Raw genomic sequence first — 22688 nt, 5'->3', positions numbered from 1 at the left:
TTTTTCATTATCTAGAAGTGAAGAGAGTGTTTAATGGTTATATACTATTATAATAAATCCCAAAAAATAGTTCTCAAAGTTTGACTTGATAATTTGAAATTGCAAGGCATTTTCTCAGATGTTTAAGTTAAAAAATATAAATTATATAATTATATCTAATTTACAATTAACTCGAATTTTCGTATGATTACCCGAAACTCTGAGCTATGGATATATTTTTTTTTTTCAATGGCGGAAACAAGCTTCCACAGCAGGGTGTGACATTTTTCTGAAAGGCCATGGAAATCTGTGGGCGTTTCTCAATAACAAGTAGGAGTACTGAGAAACAGACTATTATTTTGAAGTTACCCTCTTGACTTCCGGTGTGTTGCTTCCGGTGCAATTGTGTTGTCGTTCGTACTGCTATTAGATAGCATTACAGAGTTTTTGCACTTTGGAGCTACAACATGTTTTCAGCTTTGAACCGTCCTCCTGTAGGTCATAGGCTACTTGGCTAGCTCTGTTAGCTGCCAATGAGAGCAGCTGGTGACCAACGGAATGCCTCGAAGAAAGAAAAATGGCCAGAGTCCGGGCAGGCTCCCCGACGGCGGTGCAAATGAGCGGGGAAACCTCGGTCAGAACACGGGCTACCCACTACAGCAGGGATACGGTGGTGGAATGTCCAGCAACTTTCCACCCAATACCGTCAAAGATGAGATCGTCAGAAGCATGCAGGAGATGTTCTCACACCTGGACCCCGAAGTTATTTACATCGTGCTCTCCGAGTGTGACTTCAAAGGTAACGTGACAGACGTGCTGTGTCACTTTTGGGAAAGGTATTTGTTGTAACTTGACTAACCAGTTAGCTGTGGAGCTTCTTAGTCATGCATTTCTGATAGTACTGAGGCGTTTTACTATGCTTTGTAGTGCAGATCAAGACCGACATATAACAATACAAAGGCACAAAGACTACCATCAGTCATTTTGTAATTTGTATTTTGTAATTTGGATAAAGTCGCACCTTAAATAGTCCAGGAGCAGAGGTGCAAGGGATGGGCAAGGATCCAACTTAAAGATGCAAGCTGTCCAGCAAATGATTTACCCAACATCTGTGACTCTGTGTAACAGCTTCACCTGTCTAAGGTCTAAAATCAGAAAAAAATCCAGATTTGTTTCTGACGAGTCTCCTTATAAACCTCTGACAGCCTGGTCTGCTTATGCTCTTCTGACCTTCTGAGCATGTAAAGTCACTGAAGGGCAAACTTATGGATTCATAGCTACCAAGTAACAAATCATCCGTTTTCTATGGTGTGGTTGATCCATAGATTTTACTCTACAGTGAGTAAATAAATCAGTGGTTTTACTTTTGCTCTGTATAAGTCGTTTAATGTGTTAAAATGGCACTCAGATATTGAGTGCTGTTTTAACACATTTCAATTGTGCAGGAAAATGTTCTGCTTCTCTTATCTGTCTTTTTGTGTCATAGTTGAACATGCAATGGACTCCCTCTTGGAACTTTCTGTGGCTGCTGAAGACACAGTCCCTGCCCCACCCTCTGTTTCTGGCTTTGAGCGCACTGCTGCAGCCTTGCTTGCCCCACAGCACTTTTCTGAACCCTCAAAACCCTCACAGAAGCCTTCCTCTCCTCCCTGCTCAAACCTGCTGACAGAAGAGCTTGACCTGCTGATTGATCAAGAGCTAGAGACACTAGCTGCGCAACATGATGTTGGTGAGGAGCACCAGAGCACCAAATATTTATCTTCTGGTGCATCGCTTTCTTCTTCTTTCTGTCCACCACCACTTCCTCAGCAAGCTCTCCCTGAGTTGCTTCAGTCCAGCTTGGACCATGGATCTCGAGAGCCCTCTGCTGAGCGGCTTGGCCCTGAAGGACATTTCATAGAGCATAAATCTGGAGCTTCTTCTCCACTCGACCAGCTCAGCACATGGGAACAAAAGAACACAGAAGGGCAGCAACCTGTATTGGATTTCAGACACCTGACAACAGAAACATCTGGAAACACCCCAAAACTTGCCTTGGACCTGGCAGCTTCAGGGCGTCCCTCTGCTTTCCAGGTGTATAAAAAGGAAGACCTGACACACACTCTTTCAGAGAGCGCTGGGGCCATGCAATCCGACACAGGAGCGAGATCCAAGATGAACACGCTGAATCCGGAGCAGCTCGACCAGGTTCCAAAACACTGGAACCTGGAGGCACCAGTGTTTTCTCCTCGTATGCATGGAAACCAGATGCCAGCCTTTATTACCCCCGTGGCTCACACACATTCATATTGGTCTGCCCCCTATCTGATTCATGGCCCTCTCTCTCAAGCACCTCTCAAACCTTCTGCTACTATTCCAAAGTCTTGGGCCCAGCCTGCTCCCCCACAGCTTCCTGCCCGCAACAGCAGGCTTCGTTTGGAAGGGAAGGTGCTTGTGCTCCTGCGGGGCGCTCCGGGGTCTGGCAAATCCACCTTGGCAAGGTAGGAATGTTTTGATGGCCTAAAAAGTAATAGTAACAGCTGTTCAACAGGAGGTTTTTCTGAAAACCAATTTTTTAAATCAGCCAATAAGGTGCTCAGTTTAGATTACTTGGCTGGTAAGATTTGAGCTTTTAGCAACTAATTGTGGGGTTTCTATTTTTACAACACACAAAAACAAGATGTTGCATAGTAATTTTTCCTTGTTTCATACATATATATGCAAAACCTAGATTCTGCTGCCTTGTTTATCTTCCTTTTTCTCTTCATAGTTTACTACAAAGTGCTACAAAAAATACTTTAACAGTGAAATTTAAATATCTTAAAAAAAATACCAGAAAAGATAAAATATTTTTTGTTAAATTACTGACATATAATTTTAACATAGCACTGTACAAAAGTCTTGTGCCACCACTCATTTGTCCATTTTGCTTTGAATATGGAAATGGGTGCAGCAATTTATTCAAACATGCAAAGTGAAATGCAGTTTTTAAGCCAAAAACAGAGTTTGTTCTGTTCTCGGGAACTTGAAATGTAGCATTTTTTTATGACCACTTTTCTTCTCCAAGACAGTTTGGTCTCTTAGGCAAGCTTTCTTGTAGTTTTGTTACTTCAGAATTAGTTCTCCAGGCTTGTTAAAGGCTAGGATCAGGCTGCTGGTAGCACAGAGCCTAATGATACAATTTAAAATAGCTTCTTTGCTAAAGCATCTGTTATTAATAAACACAACACCCATTTTCATGCTCGGATGATTCATAGGTGAGAGTTTTTAGAGGAATATTTTTGCTACTAAAAAATGGTTCGGTATAATGATGAGTGAAAAAGCAACTGATTTGAAAGACCTTCAGAAAGTCTGGAGAACTGTTGCTCAAGCACTGTAGGAAATATTGGAAATCTTTCACAACTTTAGCCTGTTTCCATTAGTTGCATAGTATGTTGCAACCTTGTGTTGGATGTTTTAAAGACAGGGAAGAGACTCTGTTCCAGAGTGACAACCAACATGATAAAATGTTCACATTATCTAAATATAAAAAAAGATTACTGGTCAACGGAGGAATGATTCACCACTAGTTTACAACAAAGCCGGTATTATGCTGAAACAGCAGAGACACAATCTAAGCAACACTTCAGCAACCCCTGTTCCGGAGGAGTCGATGATTTCTGCTACAGTAATCAGCAGCTGTGTTGCATTTACACTTCATTGTGTCTTTGCAGAGCCTTGCTACAGAACAACCCTGGTGGAGTTGTACTAAGCACCGACGATTATTTCACTCACAATGGAGAATATAATTTTGACCCCACTGTCCTGGGGGAGGCCCATGAGTGGAACCATAAACGAGGTAAACAACAGACACACACTACACCATTAACCGTTCAGCTATCTTAGTGAGGACCTTCATTGACATAATGGTTTCCCTAGCGGCTAGGGAAACCATTATGTCAATGGCCTAGCCCCTTACCCTAACCCTAATCATTAAAAATGAATGCCTTACCCTAAACCTAACCATAACCTAATTGTAACCCTGACACTAAAACCACATTTTGAGCCTCAAAAAGGCCTTCAAACCTGTGAGGACCGGTGAGTGTGTCCTCACAAGTGACCGTTGGTTCTCACAAGTATAGTAGAATGCAGATTTCGGTCCTCACAAAGATAGCTAGACAGGAACACACACACACACTGATAGCAAGTCTCTGTTATTGATTGCTTTATGCTTTTTCAGCTTCTGTTGTACTATTGGAACAATCACACTGTGGCTTATCTCCCTTATTCTTGTCCCACAGCTAAGGAGGCTTTTGAGAAGGGGAATAATCCCATCATCATTGATAATACCAACATGCAGGGCTGGGAGATGAAACCATATGTTGCACAGGTCAGTCATCAGTAAACTTAAGAGACAACATTGCAAATGGGCAAAGGCTTTTAAGAACGTATTTTTGCTTACTATATGTGTTTTCAGACATGCAGTCCAGTTTAGTCTAGAGGCAAACTGAACATTTAGGGTGTAGTTATTATAATAAGTGGCTGGATATTGAAGTATGCATAAACTGGTTATGAACTACACAAAAAGATTTTCCCTTAATCTTTCCTAGGCGCTAAAACATGACTATAAGGTACTATTCAAAGAGGCAGACACCTGGTGGAAACATAAACCCAAAGAACTGGTGAGGTGAGCGTAACAGAGGAATTACAGCAGCCTATGGTTTCAGTATAGAAACGGATTTTTTGAAAATGTTGCTTGAAAAAATTTCATCCCTTCAGCTTTGCTTTTTTGGTGGTCTGTGCAGGCGTACTACACATAACGTACACGTGGACACAGTCCGCCGCATGCTTGAAGGATATGAGCGCTTTGTCACAGTCCAGTCCATCATGGGTTCACAGATGCCTGAACGGAAACGACAGGTTCTTCTGCAAAACAGAATCTCACAGTGAGTTTCACTCAAAATTACCATTTCATATACCTGAGAAATTATGTTATATGTGTATATTTGAGCTTGTGTGTGAGTTTTAGAGAAAATCCTAAATGAATTTAAACTTCTGCACTCAGTTCTTGATTTTTAAAGTCTTTAAAGATGCATGCTGTACAATCATTCCTTTCTGGGAAAAGACTGATTGAAAGAAATAATTAAAAGGCCAAAATTACCAGACATTCATGCCCATGATAAATGTATGTAAACGTCTGACCATGCCTGCGTATCTTTTTTGTTCCTTTAGGCTCGCATCTTCTGAAGCACCTTGTCCTGACCTTGTAGGTCAGCCCAGATTAGCTGAAGGATGTCAGACATCCACCTCTCAGCGCTTTTCCTCTCTCCCAGATGTGTCGTCTGTTGGTTTTTCTGGAGACGTGGGAATGCCCAGAGAAGGCAGCCCCGAATCCACTGAGTCTCTCAACTTACACCTTGGAGAAAAACCTACAGACAGCCTGGAAGCTTCTGATGAAAATGATGATATGAATTTGGGGGAATTAGACTCTGAGCTAGATGCTCAGTTAGAGCGAAATCACCCGGTATTAGAGCAGAGAATGCCAGACTGTATTGTAGAATCGGTGATGAATGAAGATCAGTGTGGGGATGAAATTCCTGTGGCTTTCGCTGAGTCTATTGGACAGAGAGTGAAGAGAGAAAGACCAAGCAGGAGGATGGAGCCTGCAGATCTGGTGAAAGACACTAACCAAGTAGACAGCATGACAAAGGTGAAGGAAATGATAAGAGAGGAGAAAGTAAAAAGATTCGAGGTGGTGAGGTACGAAGAAGAGAAGGTCACGCCTAAAACGATGAACTTTGTGGAAGACTGGCCATGTGAAGGGCCTCTAATGCAGCGGGAGGCAAGAAAAAGAGAAAGATATGAGGTACATGGAAGGGAATATGAAGACGCATGTCAAGAAGCCAGTGTTTATGAAAAAGCAATAAGAGCACAGCCAGCACAGCCAGGTCCGGATGTAACTGAGGTTCAGAAGCTTCTTGATCTCATCCAGACTGGCGTAGCCACAGTTTCAACCTGCTCTTCCCACTCTCCCTTCCTTTCTCTGAGTTCTGGAGAAGGATCCGAGAGAGAGGATGAGGCAGATGGAAGCTCTGAGGAATCCCACAGCAGCAGATCTAACAGTAAAGAGAGAAAACGAAACAAGAACACAATTAATGTCAGCAGAGGTGATTTACCAGACTGTGTGTTAGACTGGAAGGCTGCCGCCTCTTGTATTGGCCAGGAATCAAGAATTGATGATTCGGACGGATTTAAAATCGAGAACGAAGGACCTAATGAAGAGGAAAGGAATACTACGGAGCCAGAGACTGCAGACCTAAATTCAGCCAATAAAGAAAATCCAACTTCAGCTCTTGCCACAGATTTGTTATACAGCTCCAAAACTTTAGAGTCAAATGTATGTAACAGTGATACAGGAAGCCACAGTACTGAAGATGAGGCCACTCCTCATGTGGATATGAGTAAATGCACTGAGAATGACCGAGAGACTGCCGCAGAGGCTGATTGTACATATATGAGTGAAATGTGTCAGAGTCCTGTGTGTGAAGGCTCTGTGGAAACAGAAAGCAGCCCCTCCATCGGAGGTGGTCAGGAGGGAAAACTGCGTCAGGGTCGTAGGTCAGGGAAGCAGTGCAAACTCGCACTCACCTTCACTCAAAACTGCCCCTTGTCCGTAGATTGTCCCAACTCCACAGCTCAAAACCCAGACTCTTGCCGTAGTGGCTCAGCTGGTGAAACCACGTTTAATGCGAACACTACTCTTGATCTTAAACCAAACTTGGATCTGTCTAAATCTGAGGCATCCCTGCAGCCACCTCTGGCAGATACTGGCTGTTTCACCCAGACAGAACCTCAAGACTTTGCCCTTCTTTGGCGTCTCAATCGTCAAACCAACCCCGATGATTCAGCCGACTCTGTGGCCACTGGTGACATCAGAGTCCTGTATGGCGACTCTTCTCGTTTTGTGCCAGAGCTCTCCTCTGCCGTGTGTGCAGCAGATGCAGTTCACCCATCTGGCCACAGAGAGGTACCCTACCGTGTGGTGCATGAGAAAGGCACACAGTTGGAGGAAAAAGAGCTCGGGTTGACTCAAAACCGGCTCGAGAGCCTGCGTGTTCTCAGTCGTCATTTTAGGCTCGTTAGCTTTGACACTTTAGAAGACCTGTATGACAAGTGCAGTCAAGACATAGAGTGGACCACCAACCTGCTGCTGGACTCTGGAGAAAGGTTCTTTAGAGATGAAGATGGCGAAGAGGAGGATGGTCAAGCTCACATCAACGATACATCTGATCTGTGTGCTGCTTCCTGTCAGGCTGTAGAAAGCAGTTCGTATCCTAATATGTTGGATGAGGATCATCCTGAAGATTGGCCAAAGGAAAAGCCATTTATGCTTGAGGTGGAGACCCAGCAATCACCCAGTGTGACAGTCAGTGAATCAGAAGAGAGCCAAAATAATATAGATGTGTCCGATTCTGGAGGAGCAGCTGTTCTGGTTGCAAACCATCCTGATGCAATCCCAGATTCAGAAAAAGCCCCTGAAACAGATCTCAGTGTTCCCGAATCAGTAAAGGAAAGAGAGAGAAGTGACAGCGCTGAACCCAAAGCAATATCAGAGTCTGACCAGGAAAGAGGAGCTTGGGGTGGGAGCTCAGATAATGCAATAATTGAAATGTCAGGGGCTAAGATTGAGGACGAGATTGCCAACATGGAAGAGATGAACCGACTGCTGTGGGCTGAGCTGGAGGAGCTGGAGAGAGAGGAGAGAGAGGAAAAGCAGAGGGGAGAGGAGACACGAGGCCGACATCACCTGGATATTCAGAGCGTGGAGCTGAAACTACCCACTGAGCTGGCACTGCAGTTAACTGAACTATTTGGCCCTGTGGGAGTAGACCCAGGTAACTAACACACAGGTTTTCAACCAAGAAATGTCAAACTTAAAGCCTTATTGTGATTGGTCATGGATGAAGCCAGGGTGAAGAGGGGCGTTATATCATTATTCTTACAGATGCAGTAAAAGCATGTGGTTTAGAGATGGCCTCTTAAATTGCATTGATGCTGTTTCATTCAGCTGTATACACCAAAAAGGAGTAAAGTAACTGTAAAATAATCATAGAAAACTCTTTTGCAGCTCCAAACAGGTGTTCTGTTAATCTGGGTGTGATGTCAATCTGGGTGTGATGTCACGTTTCTCTTTTTTTACAAAAGTGTTCCCGTCGCTCTCTGGTTCTGCAGTTTGATACAGTGTTTCGTACTCTGGTAACTGATCCAACTGATGCCTTTAGTGGTATTTTTATTCTTCTCTGCTACTCCAAACTGACATGATTGTATATGTCCTGCTTGATTTTTATTCAGGTTCGTGCTCTGCAAATGACTATGCAGTGCAGATGGACTTGAACCTTGCTAAGCTGCTCCACCAGAAGTGGAAGGAAACCATCCAAGTGAGTTTAAACTACTGTTTCTCCTGCATTAGGTCTAATACCGAGATGTCAACAGCCTGCTTTAATCTTAAATGGGCCAGACAAGTGAAACTCCACTTTCTGTCTGTGTAAAGATGTTAACTACACATTTAATTCTCGAGATACGGTAATATAAGATAAAAAAAAAAGTCATTTCAACAGCCTTTTTTTATTTAATTGTTTATCTGTTTCTTAACTACACTGATATAGAATTAATGGCTATTGGGGGGGGGGGGGGTCTTTATCATCAGGAAAAGGTGTAAAACAAATAAAATAGAAATCGTTAGAAGTCCAAAATTGATAACCTCATATTTTGTTGTACACTGGGCTTTATTCTTTGCCAGGTCAGTTCTGGCCTGCGGGCCTTATGTTCATATTGTGCGTGAATTATTGTGCGTTCATGTATAATTTGTGTTTTTCAGGAAAGTCAAAGACAAGCGGCTCTTTCCTTTCACCTGCTTCAGGAAAGTAAGTTTAATACACACCAAAATACTCTTAAATAACATTCAGGAATAATCTGTTCAGCATATGAGTAATACTCTGTTGAATACAATACACATGCTGACAGTGCATATGCAGTGAACTGTTAAGTCTGTGAACATGCACAGACTTAACAGTTTTTCTGGATTGTTAGGTTCGGTACACTGGGGTGATTCACAGACGGGAAAAACCGGGTCGCGAGACCAGACGCAGTCAGCAAACGTGTTGATCAGCACGGATGAGTACACGTCAGCGGGCAGCCACCCAGAGCCTCGCGGTCCAATGCCAATCATGGATCACTGGAATGCGTCCCGTCCGCTTGTCTCTCTTAGAGAGATTATGGAAGAAGAACAGGCTTTGCAGAACAACTTAGAGAAGGTAACGCGCACGCCTACTGCACCTGCAGATTCTTTAGATTTTATTTAATGATCTTGTTCTGCCTTGATATCCTTTTCTTAAAGTCCAACGCTCTCTTTTAGACCAGAAAAAGTCGTGCAGACCTTGACCAACGTAACGGAGCCGCACTTTTGAAAGAGAAGCAGCTGTATGCCCTCTTCCCCACCATTGACAGGCATTTTCTGCAGGACATTTTCAGGGACCACAAGTGAGAAAACAACTGTAACTTTTTATAGTCCTCTAAACATTAGTTGGTGTACTGATTTTAGTGGCTAATGTGTCTTTTTCTTTGTGTGTGTGTGTGTGTGTGTTTGTTTAGTTACAGCCTCACGGAGGCAGAATTGTTTCTTCGTTCTCTGCTGAACGAGGAGCCTGTGAAGACTGTAGTTGCTCCAGAAGCTCCTCGCTCTGACCACCACAGACCAGCCAGCAAGGAGAGGGAAAAGGTATTCACAACACAGGCAGAGAATGAAAACAACGGAGCACTGAACACATGTACAGTATACATTAGATCTGTTTCACAGGTGGGAAAACATGAACTGTTTAATTAGTCTCGATCTTTTTAGTTTGTATTTTCCATATTTGGATGTCGGAGAAATCTCTTTCTGTTTTATTGCAACATCTCTACAATTATCATTTTACAATACAGACAAGTTGAATTATGAGATTCAACTTGTAGAAGTACTGTGCAAAAGTCTTGAGCCACCAGTCATTTCTTTGCCTCGTAGCAGCCAGACCTTTTTTTTCTAATTTATTTAAAGTGCTCTTGAACAGTAGCTCTCCAGACTTTCTGGAGGCCTTTCCAGGGTTTTCTTTTAACATTGGCTACCTTTTCTCTCATTTTCAGTCCAGTCCTTGTACATAATCATTTTCAAAGGAATGTTTTTTTTGGTTTGTTAAGCCACTGAAGACTGTACTATGAATCATTGAAGTGTAAAAAAGGCTTAAAAAAGGAGAAACCATAACACATAAGACAACTTGGCAAATAATCCATTTTAAATTTGCATGTTATTACTAGCAGAACACGTAATTTGTTCTCATATCTTTAGTAAAATTTACATAAAATGCCAAAGATAACAGTTCGATTGGCAAAAAATGTTTTCTTTTTTTTTTTTACCAGCTGAAAACTTATATTATGGAATTGGTTTGCATTTTATCTCCCCCCCCCCCCCCCAAAAAAAAACAAACAAAAACAAAACAAAACTGAAGAAACTGCACAAGTAGTTTTTAAAGCCAACACCTGTTCTTTTTTTTCTATCAGATTGAACAGTATTTGACAGTCATGTCCTTAAAAAATAGGAAAAAAATATCCAGCAAAGACCTGGCATAGGTCTGGAGGTAAAGGTTGTCATACACATACTGACTTTCTTTTGACTTATAAACTGCATTTCCATGTATGTTTCCATGTGTTCCAATAAATCGCTGCACCTGTTTCCCATTTCCCCAGAAAAATAGAAAGAAATAATGTATAGAATAGGTTTACCTGCAGTACAACATCATATCTGAGCAAATGCAGAAAGCTGACAGTTAGTCGCCTTTAATTTTCCACACCCTTAAGTGTGTCTTGATCACTCTGCTCTTTTAATTTGTCAGAAGCAGAGGGCCGTGGAATCAGCCGTACCCAATTATCAGGATACAGAAGATCCAGATTATGAAGACTTCAGGGCCGAGGCCAGACTGCAGAGGAGCCGACAGCTCGAGAGCTTTGCTAAGGCTGCAGAGGCCTACAAGCAAGGACGCAAAGAAGTGGCCTCATTTTACGCACAGCAGGTGAGTGACTGAGCACAACACGAAGCACAACATTTTATTATTACTGTTTTTGAATGTGTAGCATGTCACTGCCATCTAATTAAATAAATATATTTGTGGCTTTTTATTTAAATTTGTCTTTCTTTCTGCTTTTTCAGGGGCACCTCCATAGCCAGCGTATGCGTGAGGCTAATCACCGTGCAGCAGTTCAGATTTTTGAAAGGGTCAACTCATCGCTGCTGCCCAGCAATATCCTGGACCTCCATGGGTTACATGTCAATGAGGCCCTGGAACATCTGGCTCAGGTCTTACTGGACAAAACCAAAGGTGCTTAAACTATTATCTATTCAGTAAGCGTTAGCTTGTTACAGATGCCCTTTTCACAAATTCCTTAATGTTAATCTGTGGCAACTGAACACGTCACTCATGTCAGAATAGTCCCATGCGGGGACATTTAGGTGAAACCCTCTCCCCACTGACCTCATTATTGGACGGAGTAACATTGCAACAGAGCCCAAGTCTGAATGAAATGTTATCAGAAAAGTGCAACAGCTGCAGCAGTACAAGGAGAAACATGTTAGCGAGCTCTACAGCCTCTGTAGTACGTACATATATTATCACAGCCCCCGTCTCATGTCTGCCTTTCTCTCAGTCACCAGGTGCTAAAGATCACACAAGTGTGGTGGCTGCCATGTGTAAACCCCCCCCCCCCCAGCAAAGTTACATATTCCATGTCTGAAAATCGCTTTTACTTTAAAAAAGACTTGACACCTGTACTACAGTTTACCCGGTTTGTAACGAAGAAAAGAAGAAGTTGAGATGTTCTGAACTGAATGTGTAAAAGTGATTGGATATTGCTTCGAGTCCAGGCGCTAACCAGGGACAAGCGCCGGTGGTGTACATCATTACCCAGCAGGACACTGACCACGCAGCTTGTTAGAAAGCGCAGTTACCCCTTCAGAGTTTGCGTTCGTTATTACTGCTGTAAACTGTAACTTTCTGCTTGTGCTTCTTCTTCTTTGGCCTCTTTCGGCGTAGAGTGTGAGCAGGGTCTGTGCCGACCTCAGCTCTCTGTCATCACAGGAAGAGGGAACCGCAGCCAGGGGGGCGTGGCACGCATCCGTCCCGCTGTTATAGACTACCTCACTAACAAACACTACAGGTATGCACGCACGCACACTCAAGACATGTTGCATGCTTTACATGTTCATCTTCACCCACATTTTCTCGTATCTCTGCATCTCTCAGGTTCACTGAGCCAAAGCCGGGTCTTGTGTTGGTCTCTTTGAAGTGAAAGAATCCGTTTATTGTGTTCAGACTGAAGCTGCTATGGAGGACAACACTCTCTTTATCTCTCACCTTCCACTTCTACGACGCCACAATACAACTGTTACCGTTTATTTAGTATGATTCTCTGCCACCATCAGTCTTGTCTCAGCTTCTTTTTTTTTTTTTGATATGTACTCACTCGGTCTCCCTTTCGAGTTTTTCTCCCGTGTTTATGGTGTGAAACGCTATGTTTGTAAAGACGGATTGTGTGCATATTTTATATTTAATTGTTTTATAGTGTGTATTTTTAAGAAATCTTTTTAAAGATTAAAAATCTCCATTTCAATTAAGTTGTTAATTGTTTAAACATGTAAGTGTTTTATAATGCTTTATTTCAAACCTGATGGCATGCTGTCTGCTTGGAGGTTTCTCTCCAGGGTTTTAAGTGATATGACAAAAATATTTACACAGTTTAATAATTTGATGCTTTTTTCATGAAGCCCAGTGCTCAGAAGGAAAGAGAGTGTGTGGTGTCATTGAGCAGTTTGAAGAACGTTCACTGTGATTTCTGCAGAAATCGCTTTTTTTGCCTCAGCAGCTGCTTCTGCAACCCAGTGCTCTTCATTTACTCTTGCGCAAGTCCAAGCAACAATGTTTTGCTGCTAATATATTGACACTCAGGTGATGAACTCTAAGTTTAAAGATTGTTTCCAGTGCTTTTCCTTGTAGTTTTTTTTTTTTTTTTTTAAACATTGTGCCATATTTTGCAGCAGCTGTACAGTAATGGTTCGAATTCTAGTTTTGTAGTTTTAAAATAGCTTCTCTATAATATTTTTCAGAAAATGTGTAACAATAGTGTTGATGGCTTTTACCGAATGTACATATTGTTGAGACCACATAAATTATAAAGAAGATTGTATTTTTGTATTTGGTGGTTTGTGTTTTTTTTTAAAGAAGACATGGTATTGTGGAATAAAACTTACAGTTTAATATTTCTGTGCTTTTGTGTGAGTGATTTACATTTATCGTTTTTGAATAAGTTACAAATATAAAAGATCTCTAATATGTAAACTATATTTTAAAGTTACAGTCATCAGGCTAGTTGAGCACCTTCAGTTTGTTATTACAGAGCAAACCTGCTATAAATAAATGCAGTATGTGGTGTGGTATTATCTTGCTTAAATAAACTTACGCACTATGCTTTTTTCCTTCACAATGCTTCTATATAGTTTAGCAACAGTGCTTTTTTCACACATGTGCAAACTGCTCATGCTATCCTGTATGTGTGCTTTTGATCGGTGCACAGATAACATGCCAGGTGGTCCTGCTCCTCTTCAGTCTGTGTGCATGATTTTCAAAGACTAGTTCAAATTCAGATTTTTTTTTCCTTTTGTTTTCTTTTTTAGTTGTTTTTATGGTAATTTTTAAAGTTTTGTTTGTAGAGACAGAAATATCTGAGTCCTTGCTGTATTTTTCAACTAAAAAAAAAACTTGGCTGAAGATTGTGGCCATGTAGTGCTGTGAGTTTTTAACCTAGTGCCTCGTGTACAAAGATTTCCCCAAATGCTCTGAATGTTTTCATCATATCATGTATTTAAATTGTGAAATCCCCAAATTCTTGATAAATTTACACTACAAAACATTTTTGTTAAACCATTTCTCTACACACTTCTCAGCATCTTTTTTGTTCTTCTCCACACATACTTTATAAAATCAAAGACAAGTTAACTCTATACATTATGAACGACAGTGATTTTTATACATTCACTGCCCCTTTTCATGAGCAAACCCTCCTCCCCGCCTATCCTCTGAACCTCCCCTATCCTAACCCAGTCCCAACAAATCACAAGCAATTGGGGGGGAGGTGTAATTAAGTAATCAACATTACTTAATTATATTACTCATTCCTGATTAAATCATTACTGTCACATCTACATTAGATCAGTATAAAGAGTAGGATTATCCCTTCTGTGCTCTATGTAACTGTGAATTGAGGGGACCTTGTTAGGGGAACCAGCAGCCTCACATCAGTGAAAGGTCATGGTGTAACAGGTCATGTTACTAAGCTAATGCCAATTAACCTAATTACCTGTGGGGTTTATGTTACCTTCTCTTTTTCTTTAAAGCATAAAACAAGTTTTTAGTCTTTGTTGCCACTGTTTCTGTTTCTTTTTAAGTAATAATGGCAACTAATTTTGAAGTGGCATAAAGAAAACAACAAAGACAAGTTTATAGGTTGTCTTTGAACTATTTTCATGTAAATGTATAAAAATGTGTCAGATAATTGGGTTCTGTCAATTTACTCATAACACAACATCTTTTTTTGGAAACAGGTGTTGCAAGTAAATAAACATCTTTGATTGAGGCTAAGGTATCGTGACACAAGTCTGATATTGGTTACTCACTGTGCATTCTTCAGATAGATATGAAAGTAAATCAAAGTTCAAAATACAGTTTCAACGAATTAACCAAAGAATCGCTGACCCTGCCTAAGCTGCCAGAGAGGCCCCTGATGGTGGTTTGGTTTTGTATCGCACAGCCGCGGAGACGCGCAGAGGGGTAAAACCATTTTAAAGAAGGTTTAAAAAAAAAAAAATCACTTCGATCGTCTCCCTTTTGCACATTCTTGTTCCCACACTGAACTAAGTAAAACACATTCGCACATAACACTTGCTCGCACCCATCTACACGCACTCCTGTCCACACGTTGACGGGTTTGTCTCTGTATATATGCTGCCTAATTTGTCCACACATTGTACAATGCACAAGTATATTGTCAACGCATTGTGTACAAATTTAAAGTTACCATTAACTCGCAATGTTAACAAAATGTGGAAACAAAAGTAAAAATTGAATACGTTTTTGCACATAAAAAAATGAATTCATCTCCTTTGATCTGTTATATTACTCAAACTCACTTCAGTTTCAACCAACACTGCCTTTTATTTAATCTTTATAGTTTAAAGCTGTAAAATCCCACTTTTCCCATCATAAATGGAAAATAAGTCGGACTTTCTGCATCTAAGGCGCAGTAAGCATATACACCTAAATGTGCTTTCTTGTTTATTAGTGACAATTAAAAAAAAAAAAAAAAAACACAGCTTAGCCCCTTGTTTGCAATAATTGCCCACATCATAGTGCGATCACAGCGGCTAGTTTGGCTGCGTTAACACTGTTATAAAAGCCCTTTATAGCGTGCGCCAGCTGTGCGTAAAGTTGCAAGCAAACAGTACAAATCCACAACAGAAACAAAGTGATACGCACGGCACAGCTGCTGTGGGGGAGGCGAGCAGTAGACTCAGTCACACCTCCACACTCCAACAAGCGGATGCAATTGACTTGACTTTTCTCGTACTTTCTCACTTCCTTTCGGTGCATACGAGACATTTATTTAGGAAGGTGCCTCAATATCTCGTCTCGTTTTTGTCCTCATTAATAGCGCCCGTAGCAGGGGCGTTTAAACAAAAAAGCGGCCGGCTTCTTATGATTATTAAGAGGGCCCTTTTGGGAGTTTAACGAGTGATTTTTACCAGCTCTGTGAAGTCTACAAAGGCGGCAGCAGCCAGCATCCGCCCGTTAAAGATTGAGAAGACTGACAAGAAAGGTAGGCCGAACCATCTTCTTCTCTCTCGCCTTTATCTTTCTCTTTCTCTTTGTCTTGATACAACATCGTGTTCCTGAAGCCTTTATGACCCAGATTTTCTACTCAGTTCTGAAATTTAACAATCAATTAATTATGTAAATGATAATCTTTTAGAAATTAAAAGGGTCGTTATTAGTTGTTTTTTTAAAATTATTTTTTTAGTTTTAGTTTTTTGTTTTTAAGCAGTCAAACTTTAAAACGAAACCAATGAGCTCTTTAAAGTGTGTTCCTGAAATCTGAGAAGTGCAAATTGATAAGAACTGGATGTTTTGTAAGATTTCACAGTAAACTATAGCTACACTGTGTGAGGATGAGGATGGTAGGACAGTTCACTAGTTTAACAAATTGGTCTCATTTTTTCTCCTATTTTTAGTAAATGGCTTACATCATTTCCTCTGACCACAGACAGAATCAAATAAAAAATGATTTTAGTGAGAAATGAGCTGTGGAAAAACCACTGATTAAAGCGTCCCATCTGCGTTACGCAGGGCTTTCCATTTTGGATGACTGTGTGACATGGCAGGTGGTTTTGAGGTTGTCACTTGGTATGTCTGCTGCTTGCTTTAATAAAACCGTCAGTTTAAAAGTGAATAATGAAGATCTGCCAGTAGATTTTGTTAAACTGGGTCATTAGTTGTCAAGATTCATGTTTGTCACCTTGTTAAACTGAGACATCCTCACCCCTGGTCAGATGTCAGATTGTGGTATAAACTGCAGAATCGAGAAAGGAGACACGCAAGGTGGATCTTTTATGTGAGCTTGAGAGTTCGGAGATTTAATTTCTGAGCACCTGTTAAAGTTTACGGGATAAAGCTGTGAATTCTGGGTCACGCCCAAACACAGCAGTCTTTACTTCCGTGTTTTAATCAGAACTTTGACACAGAATTGAATCTTTATACTTAAAATTATCATAAAAAGCAAAAGTGAGTGTCATCTTCTACACACATGGCTCAAGCGGTTGACAGCTTGATTGTTTGAGCTCCTATTTCATATCATCTTCTTTCTGATCCTTTCTCTCATGCAAACATATTGTTTTAAGAGCTGCGCTGCAGGTATCTTACATGTTAGACTGCACGCTGTAGGGGAAGACTTCGTCAGACGTACAGAGAGACGTGCAAATGAAGCTTCAGCTGAACAAACTGTTCTAGGGGCTCTCCGATACCTCTTGTTTTTAAAATGCTGTGTCTTCATCTCTCTTTCCCAGCAAATCTTGGTCTTCAGTGCCGAGATTAGACCTGCCTAACAAAAAGGAGGATCTTCGAGATGGTTAGAGAGAAGGACCAGAACCTGACCAGCTGCTGCGCACATAATGCGGAAGTGAGGCGAGCTGAGATGGCCTGAAGATCTAAGAGGTTATGTGAAGCGTATATATAAATCTGTCTGTTGGAGAAGAGCTGCCTGTACACACTTATTGTCAGTGACAGGAGACACGTTGTAAGTCCCTTCAATAAACTGAATGACCACTGCAGTAGAGCATCTATTAATGAAGCTTACACCAAGCAGGGCTACACAAAACTACCGCCTGGATACGGAAGTACAGCACACAGACTGATCAGTGCTTTTGTCTGCCTTGCGGACTTTGCGTCCCTCTAAACCAAAAAAAAAAAAGTTAGGCCAAGCAACTTAAGAAGGGAAATAATCAGAGGCAATCATGAATGGCTTTTCGGAAATGTCGATTAAGTGCGTCCTAGTCGGGGACAGCGCAGTCGGAAAAACGGCCCTGCTGGTCCGCTTCACCTCAGAGACTTTCCCTGACACCTATAAGCCCACAGTGTTTGACAACACAGGGGTGGAGGTGTACATGGACGGTATCCAGATCAGCCTGGGGCTGTGGGACACGGCCGGCAATGACAGCTTCAAACAGATCCGACCAAGATCATACCAGCAGGCCGATGTTGTCCTCATCTGCTTCTCTGTGGCTAACCCCCACTCTCTCGCCAGTGTCCAGAACAAGTGGATCAATGAGGTTCGACAACACTTGCCCAGGGTACCGGTGCTGGTTGTGGCAACCCAGACAGACTTGAGGGAAATGGGTGGGCACCGGGGCACATGCATCACACCATCCGAGGGTAAACACGTGGCTCAAGATGTTAGAGCTAAAGGCTATTTGGAGTGCTCCTCCTTAGGCAACCGCGGTGTGCAGCAGGTGTTTGAGTACGCTGTGCGGACAGTTGTTAACCAGGCCAAGAAACAGGCCAGAAGACGCATGTTCAGCATGAACCAGTGTAAGGTCTTTTGACCCATTCACCTTGATTTTGTGAGCTCCTGAGCCTTTTATCAGATGATCTTTTTAAACGTATTATTCAAACTCAGTTGGTGTTGTAGGGGTACAAGAACACAAATTAGGATTTCTTTAATAAACTTGTTTTTCACTAACCTCCCCACAAGACCCTAAACTGGATCAGTATTTAAACTGAGATTACACTGACTGAAAACCTAACAGACTCTGATTCATATGTTTGACTTACCCATACATGTCCTCGAGAATTGTGTTTATTCTTGGTCTAAAGGGACAAAGCATTTGTGGCGAAGGACTTTTTTCTTAATTAAAGCTTTTATTCATCAAGGATAACGTCTATAAAAACCCTAGAGACATTTTATTTAAGGGGATGAAGTAAATAACGATATGCTTGTGTTGCTGTTTCTCAGCAGTTATTTAACATACCAAGAAAACGATAATGTACGTGTCAGCTCAAAGAGCCAAATGAGAATATTTTACCACGTTGGGCTGAACGTACTCGTATATATAGTTAAATTTGATTAGATATTACCAGAAAACAAGTGTTAATTAGTCAACAAACAGTTGACAGAAATGCATACATGCTGGGTAATGTTCTCTAGATTAGATTTGCATTTTTACATGTGAGGTCTTTTTAATTAACGACAAAAATCTAAAGATGATCTCGAATTTTTTCTCAGTAAATACGTTTTTATTTTTATTGAAATCACGCAATGTGTATTAAAAACCCCCAAAAAACCTCTACTCAGAAAATATATATAAAAAGGTCCCCCCCTATTGTGTGTGTGCATGCGTGTATTTTATTTCTGGAACAACTAAGGTTTTAACACACTGACTACAACTTCCACTGATGTGAACATTCAGTGTGTTTGTACAGTTTTACCCATAGCAGAGGGCTGAACAAATGTGCAGCCACTGGGAAGTGTATGTTACTTTGAGTGTCAGATATTCAGTCATTTTTGGTGTAATTGCATTGGATTTAAGTTTATTTGCCTGCCATTAGAAGCCTCACATTATTTGTCATGTAATGTGAATAATTTTCACTTTGATTTCAGCAAATCAACACAAATTTCTACGCAGTGCCACAGAATATGATGGGAACTTTTGTAAACATGTTGTACTTCACTATATGCATATAGTGTATATCGTGTGGCCGGTGTTTTATGTTGCTATGCTGTTTTGCATGTTTTGTGTATCCCTAACAAGTGTTATATGAAATATGGAAGCAATTAAACTCAAAGGAAGTGTGGATCAGAGTGTGTAAAAAACAGTAAGAAGTTTTATATTTTTTCAGCACATTTTGAGAATAGCTGTTTCAAACTATAAAGTGTTTGGTTATTTCTTCAAACTAATGATAAGTATGTTAAAAACACTTTGTTTGAAGAAACCTTTATCAACCAATCAAAAAGACTTGTATATACTGGCTTTCAGTAGAGTGCTGGATCACAAAAAAAACAAAGCCCACCAAGCAGATTTGAAAAAGATCTGAACACCAATGAGCTTCCATATAAGGGCTTTACTTAATGTGTCATGTTCTGCATACAACGCTCGTCTGCAGTCTTTAGACGTCTAAGGTCTCAGACCGTTAATACGCAGCCATCTAATGTATGGGATGAGATGTATGGTTTATATAACTGTAGTAGCTGTATGATATATACTAATGCAGAGTGATGTGCAGAAAAATGTTAATGTTACTGTTGTATGATTAAATAAATTATGAATAATATGCATATTATAAAAACTTTATTCAAGTTATTAGATTTATTTATTTAGCCTAAAACTTGCTCCTGAGGGTTTTGGGACTCGTATCGGTGTAACCTGTTATACGCAGAAGCGGTATGATTAGAAATACCTTCTGGTGTTTATGTAAGGCCTTCACACTGTCAAGTGCGAAGACCAAAAATGTCAGGCTTGTCAAAAAAATTACAAGATTTTGATATTGTATGTATATTGTGTTGTATGTAAAATCAATTAAAATCAACGCACACACAGAAATCTATTTGTCTAAAGCTCCATTTCAAGTCAAAACGTAAGATATAGTCTGTAACAGTAACTCTGCAATAGCAGGCAACAAGAATAATTTTCATTATTTTGATATATGAGTTATTGACACTGTGAACATTTAGATTTTAAATGCCGTCAATACATCATCGCTTGTCCTAAACATGAGGGGTGAGACCCGTACATCAGAGAACGACACATATGGCTGAACAAATTAGTTCGTATGAAACAATTTTATTTCAGTTTAAACCAAACTTTATTGTTTTAGCTAAATGAAAGTCTAAAAAAGGACAACCAGGAAAAGCAAAGCACCAGGGACGAAGCTCAGAGGAGCTCTTCCTCCCCCCTCATGCTGTCTCCTGCTGTTTCTCTACATATCTCTGTCCTATATGGTGTTTAGAGCTGCTGAGGATGAGAGGTACAAATGAAGACTTTTGAAGGATATGGTGAAAAACACCTAACCACATCCCAGCACACACACATATAGTCTGTATATAATATAGACAAAGTTGTGCAAACACACACAACGACTCTCAACACATCTGTCCGCACACTTGAACACACACACACACACGTTTTTTTTGCACACACTGACACTTGTGCTGACAACCATACAGCTCCCTGTAGATAACACACAAGAAGAGCGTGAGCTGAAATTGATGAAACTGCAAGTCCATCAACGATGGTACAATAAGCCAGTTATCCGGGGTACAAATGAACCAGTGAGACTCTATTTGAGAGTTTGATTCATTTACTTTACAAAAAAAAGTTATTAAGTTTTACAGATCAGTTTGTGTGCTAAAGTTGTGTCATATGACATGAGCACGAGAAATTAGACTTCATTCACATAATAAACATTTAACAATATAAATAAAGCCCCATGCCAAAAGTCGTTTGTCAGAATTAAATGTGTTTCTGCTACATCATGTATTTGCTTTTGAAATAAAAATAAATCAAGTGTACAAACTGGTTTTAACTTTCCTTTAATTTTGCTATCTTCTAATCGAAGCCAAATAAGCTTGTTTGTTCTGTCAGGCAAATAATCTTAACATTGATTGTTTACGTTAGCTGACTTACTGGTCCTCAATAGACTTTATAGGAGTGATACACGTGTTGTCATAGAAGCAACGTTTGTAAAGATGTTATAAAATGTATAAATATGATATGATGTGGATGTGTTACTATATCGGTTTGTGTGTTTTGTGTATTCTTGCCAAGTGTTTTCTGAAATGTTTAAGTAATTAAGTGTGAATCAAACGTATAAAAACAACAGTGAGAAGTTGTGTATTTTTTCAGCACATGAAATTGTGTGTTCATTTTCATAGACGTACAAAGGTTACACATATGATTCATAGGTTTGCTGTGCTATTAGGACATAAACAGTTTAGAAAATCTTGAGCCAGTCTCTTTATTTTCCCTCTCTTGTCAAGTTTCCTTCTGATTTTTAGTAGCAAAAGCATAATTTCTACTTTGCTGCTGGTATATTTTTGAAGGGTACTTGTAATCCAAAGATGCTGTCACATGTTCAAATGTATCTGACGATAAATGTAAATGCATGTCGGCAGTTTTATAAGTGACAAATAAGAAATGCTTGACTTTAAGAGTTCAGCGTGTTTGACAGCCTGCTGTGGTCACAGCTTTCATCTCTCATTGTGCTCTCTGCCACAGCTACCACAATACCTTATCCTTGTCTTCTGTGTCGCTGTATGCCTCTGTCTCTCTCTCTGCCTCTGTGACACACACACACACACACACACACACACACACACACACACACACACACACACACACTGGTGGTGTACACAACTGTATGCAGCCAAGCCACTTCATAGTCAGAGAGTGGTGGGTGTGCTTCTTTCTCATATGCCTTGGAGGAGAATTCATAAACACAAGTGTCGCTAATAACGTTAATGACAATGAGTACATTTAACTTTGGTTTTATTCCAAAGCTCTTGCACTACTGTTACAGGAAAAACAGCCACTTGTTTCCATTTTTTACAATATTGCACAAAAGAAAGAAAGAAAAAAGCAGCATATCTAATAACTGATTCCAACAGACACGATTTACTAAAAAACAAGAAGAAATAAATGTATTTGTCCTTATTTTGCATTTTTTAAATGACGTAACAATCTGATTTTCAACAATTCCAGTGAAAAATTCAATTAAAGGCCAAAAGTAACAAAGCACCTCTCAGTACTTTCCAGTCTTCTTCCTGTGGTATTCAGGCTGTAGTGGCCTCAGTCAGTATGACAGTAAGTCATCACACATCCCTAAAACTAAATGCAGCTAAAAGCAAATAAACTATCTTAATATTTTAACCTTTGTTTTTCAACGAGACAAAATCACTTCTGGAAAAAAAGGGGGCCTTTCCAGTGCGATAATGTGGCTAACTGATCTGAGCTCTATACCACAGGGCCGAAAAGTAAAGTCACACGGTGGCTACACAAACAATTCTCGCTAGACATTATTAGTTAACTGTTAATTGTTTATATATTTGATGGGATCTGGCAATATAAA

General features: G+C 40.4%; 2 protein-coding genes across 4 annotated transcripts; both read left to right on the top strand.

Annotated features, from left to right (window-relative positions):
* Positions 1-351: 351 nt before the first annotated feature.
* n4bp2 (NEDD4 binding protein 2) lies at positions 352-13279 on the top strand. Of its 2 annotated transcripts, none has more exons than XM_085459360.1 (16): positions 352-778; positions 1466-2459; positions 3672-3796; positions 4239-4327; positions 4548-4624; positions 4743-4883; positions 5170-7832; positions 8290-8375; positions 8816-8861; positions 9028-9251; positions 9353-9477; positions 9589-9715; positions 10866-11039; positions 11177-11345; positions 12057-12180; positions 12267-13279. In XM_085459360.1, the coding sequence occupies exons 1-16, from the start codon at positions 538-540 to the stop codon at positions 12310-12312; spliced, it is 5451 nt and encodes a 1816-aa protein (XP_085315486.1). In that variant the 5' UTR covers positions 352-537; the 3' UTR covers positions 12313-13279. The 2 variants fall into 2 exon arrangements, with proteins under 2 accessions (XP_085315486.1, XP_085315485.1); XM_085459359.1 differs by having other exon boundaries at positions 10863-11039.
* Positions 13280-15664: 2385 nt separating this feature from the next.
* rhoh (ras homolog family member H) lies at positions 15665-21575 on the top strand. Of its 2 annotated transcripts, XR_014920880.1 has the most exons (3): positions 15665-15891; positions 17135-19701; positions 19744-21575. XR_014920880.1 is itself a non-coding variant. In XM_085459358.1 (2 exons), exon 2 carries the CDS (start codon positions 17582-17584, stop codon positions 18167-18169), a length of 588 nt encoding a protein of 195 aa, XP_085315484.1. In that variant the 5' UTR covers positions 15665-15891; positions 17135-17581; the 3' UTR covers positions 18170-21575. The 2 variants fall into 2 exon arrangements, 1 of the variants encoding a protein (XP_085315484.1); XM_085459358.1 differs by having other exon boundaries at positions 17135-21575.
* The last annotated feature ends 1113 nt before the right edge of the window (positions 21576-22688 follow it).

The sequence above is a fragment of the Copadichromis virginalis genome, linkage group LG6 (genome assembly GCF_057382275.1).
Source record: "Copadichromis virginalis isolate Kocher_CV1m ecotype Utaka linkage group LG6, C_Virginalis_male_GT1.1, whole genome shotgun sequence".
Classification (NCBI taxonomy): Eukaryota; Metazoa; Chordata; class Actinopteri; order Cichliformes; family Cichlidae; genus Copadichromis; species Copadichromis virginalis.
This window is presented reverse-complemented; position numbering and strand designations above follow the sequence as displayed.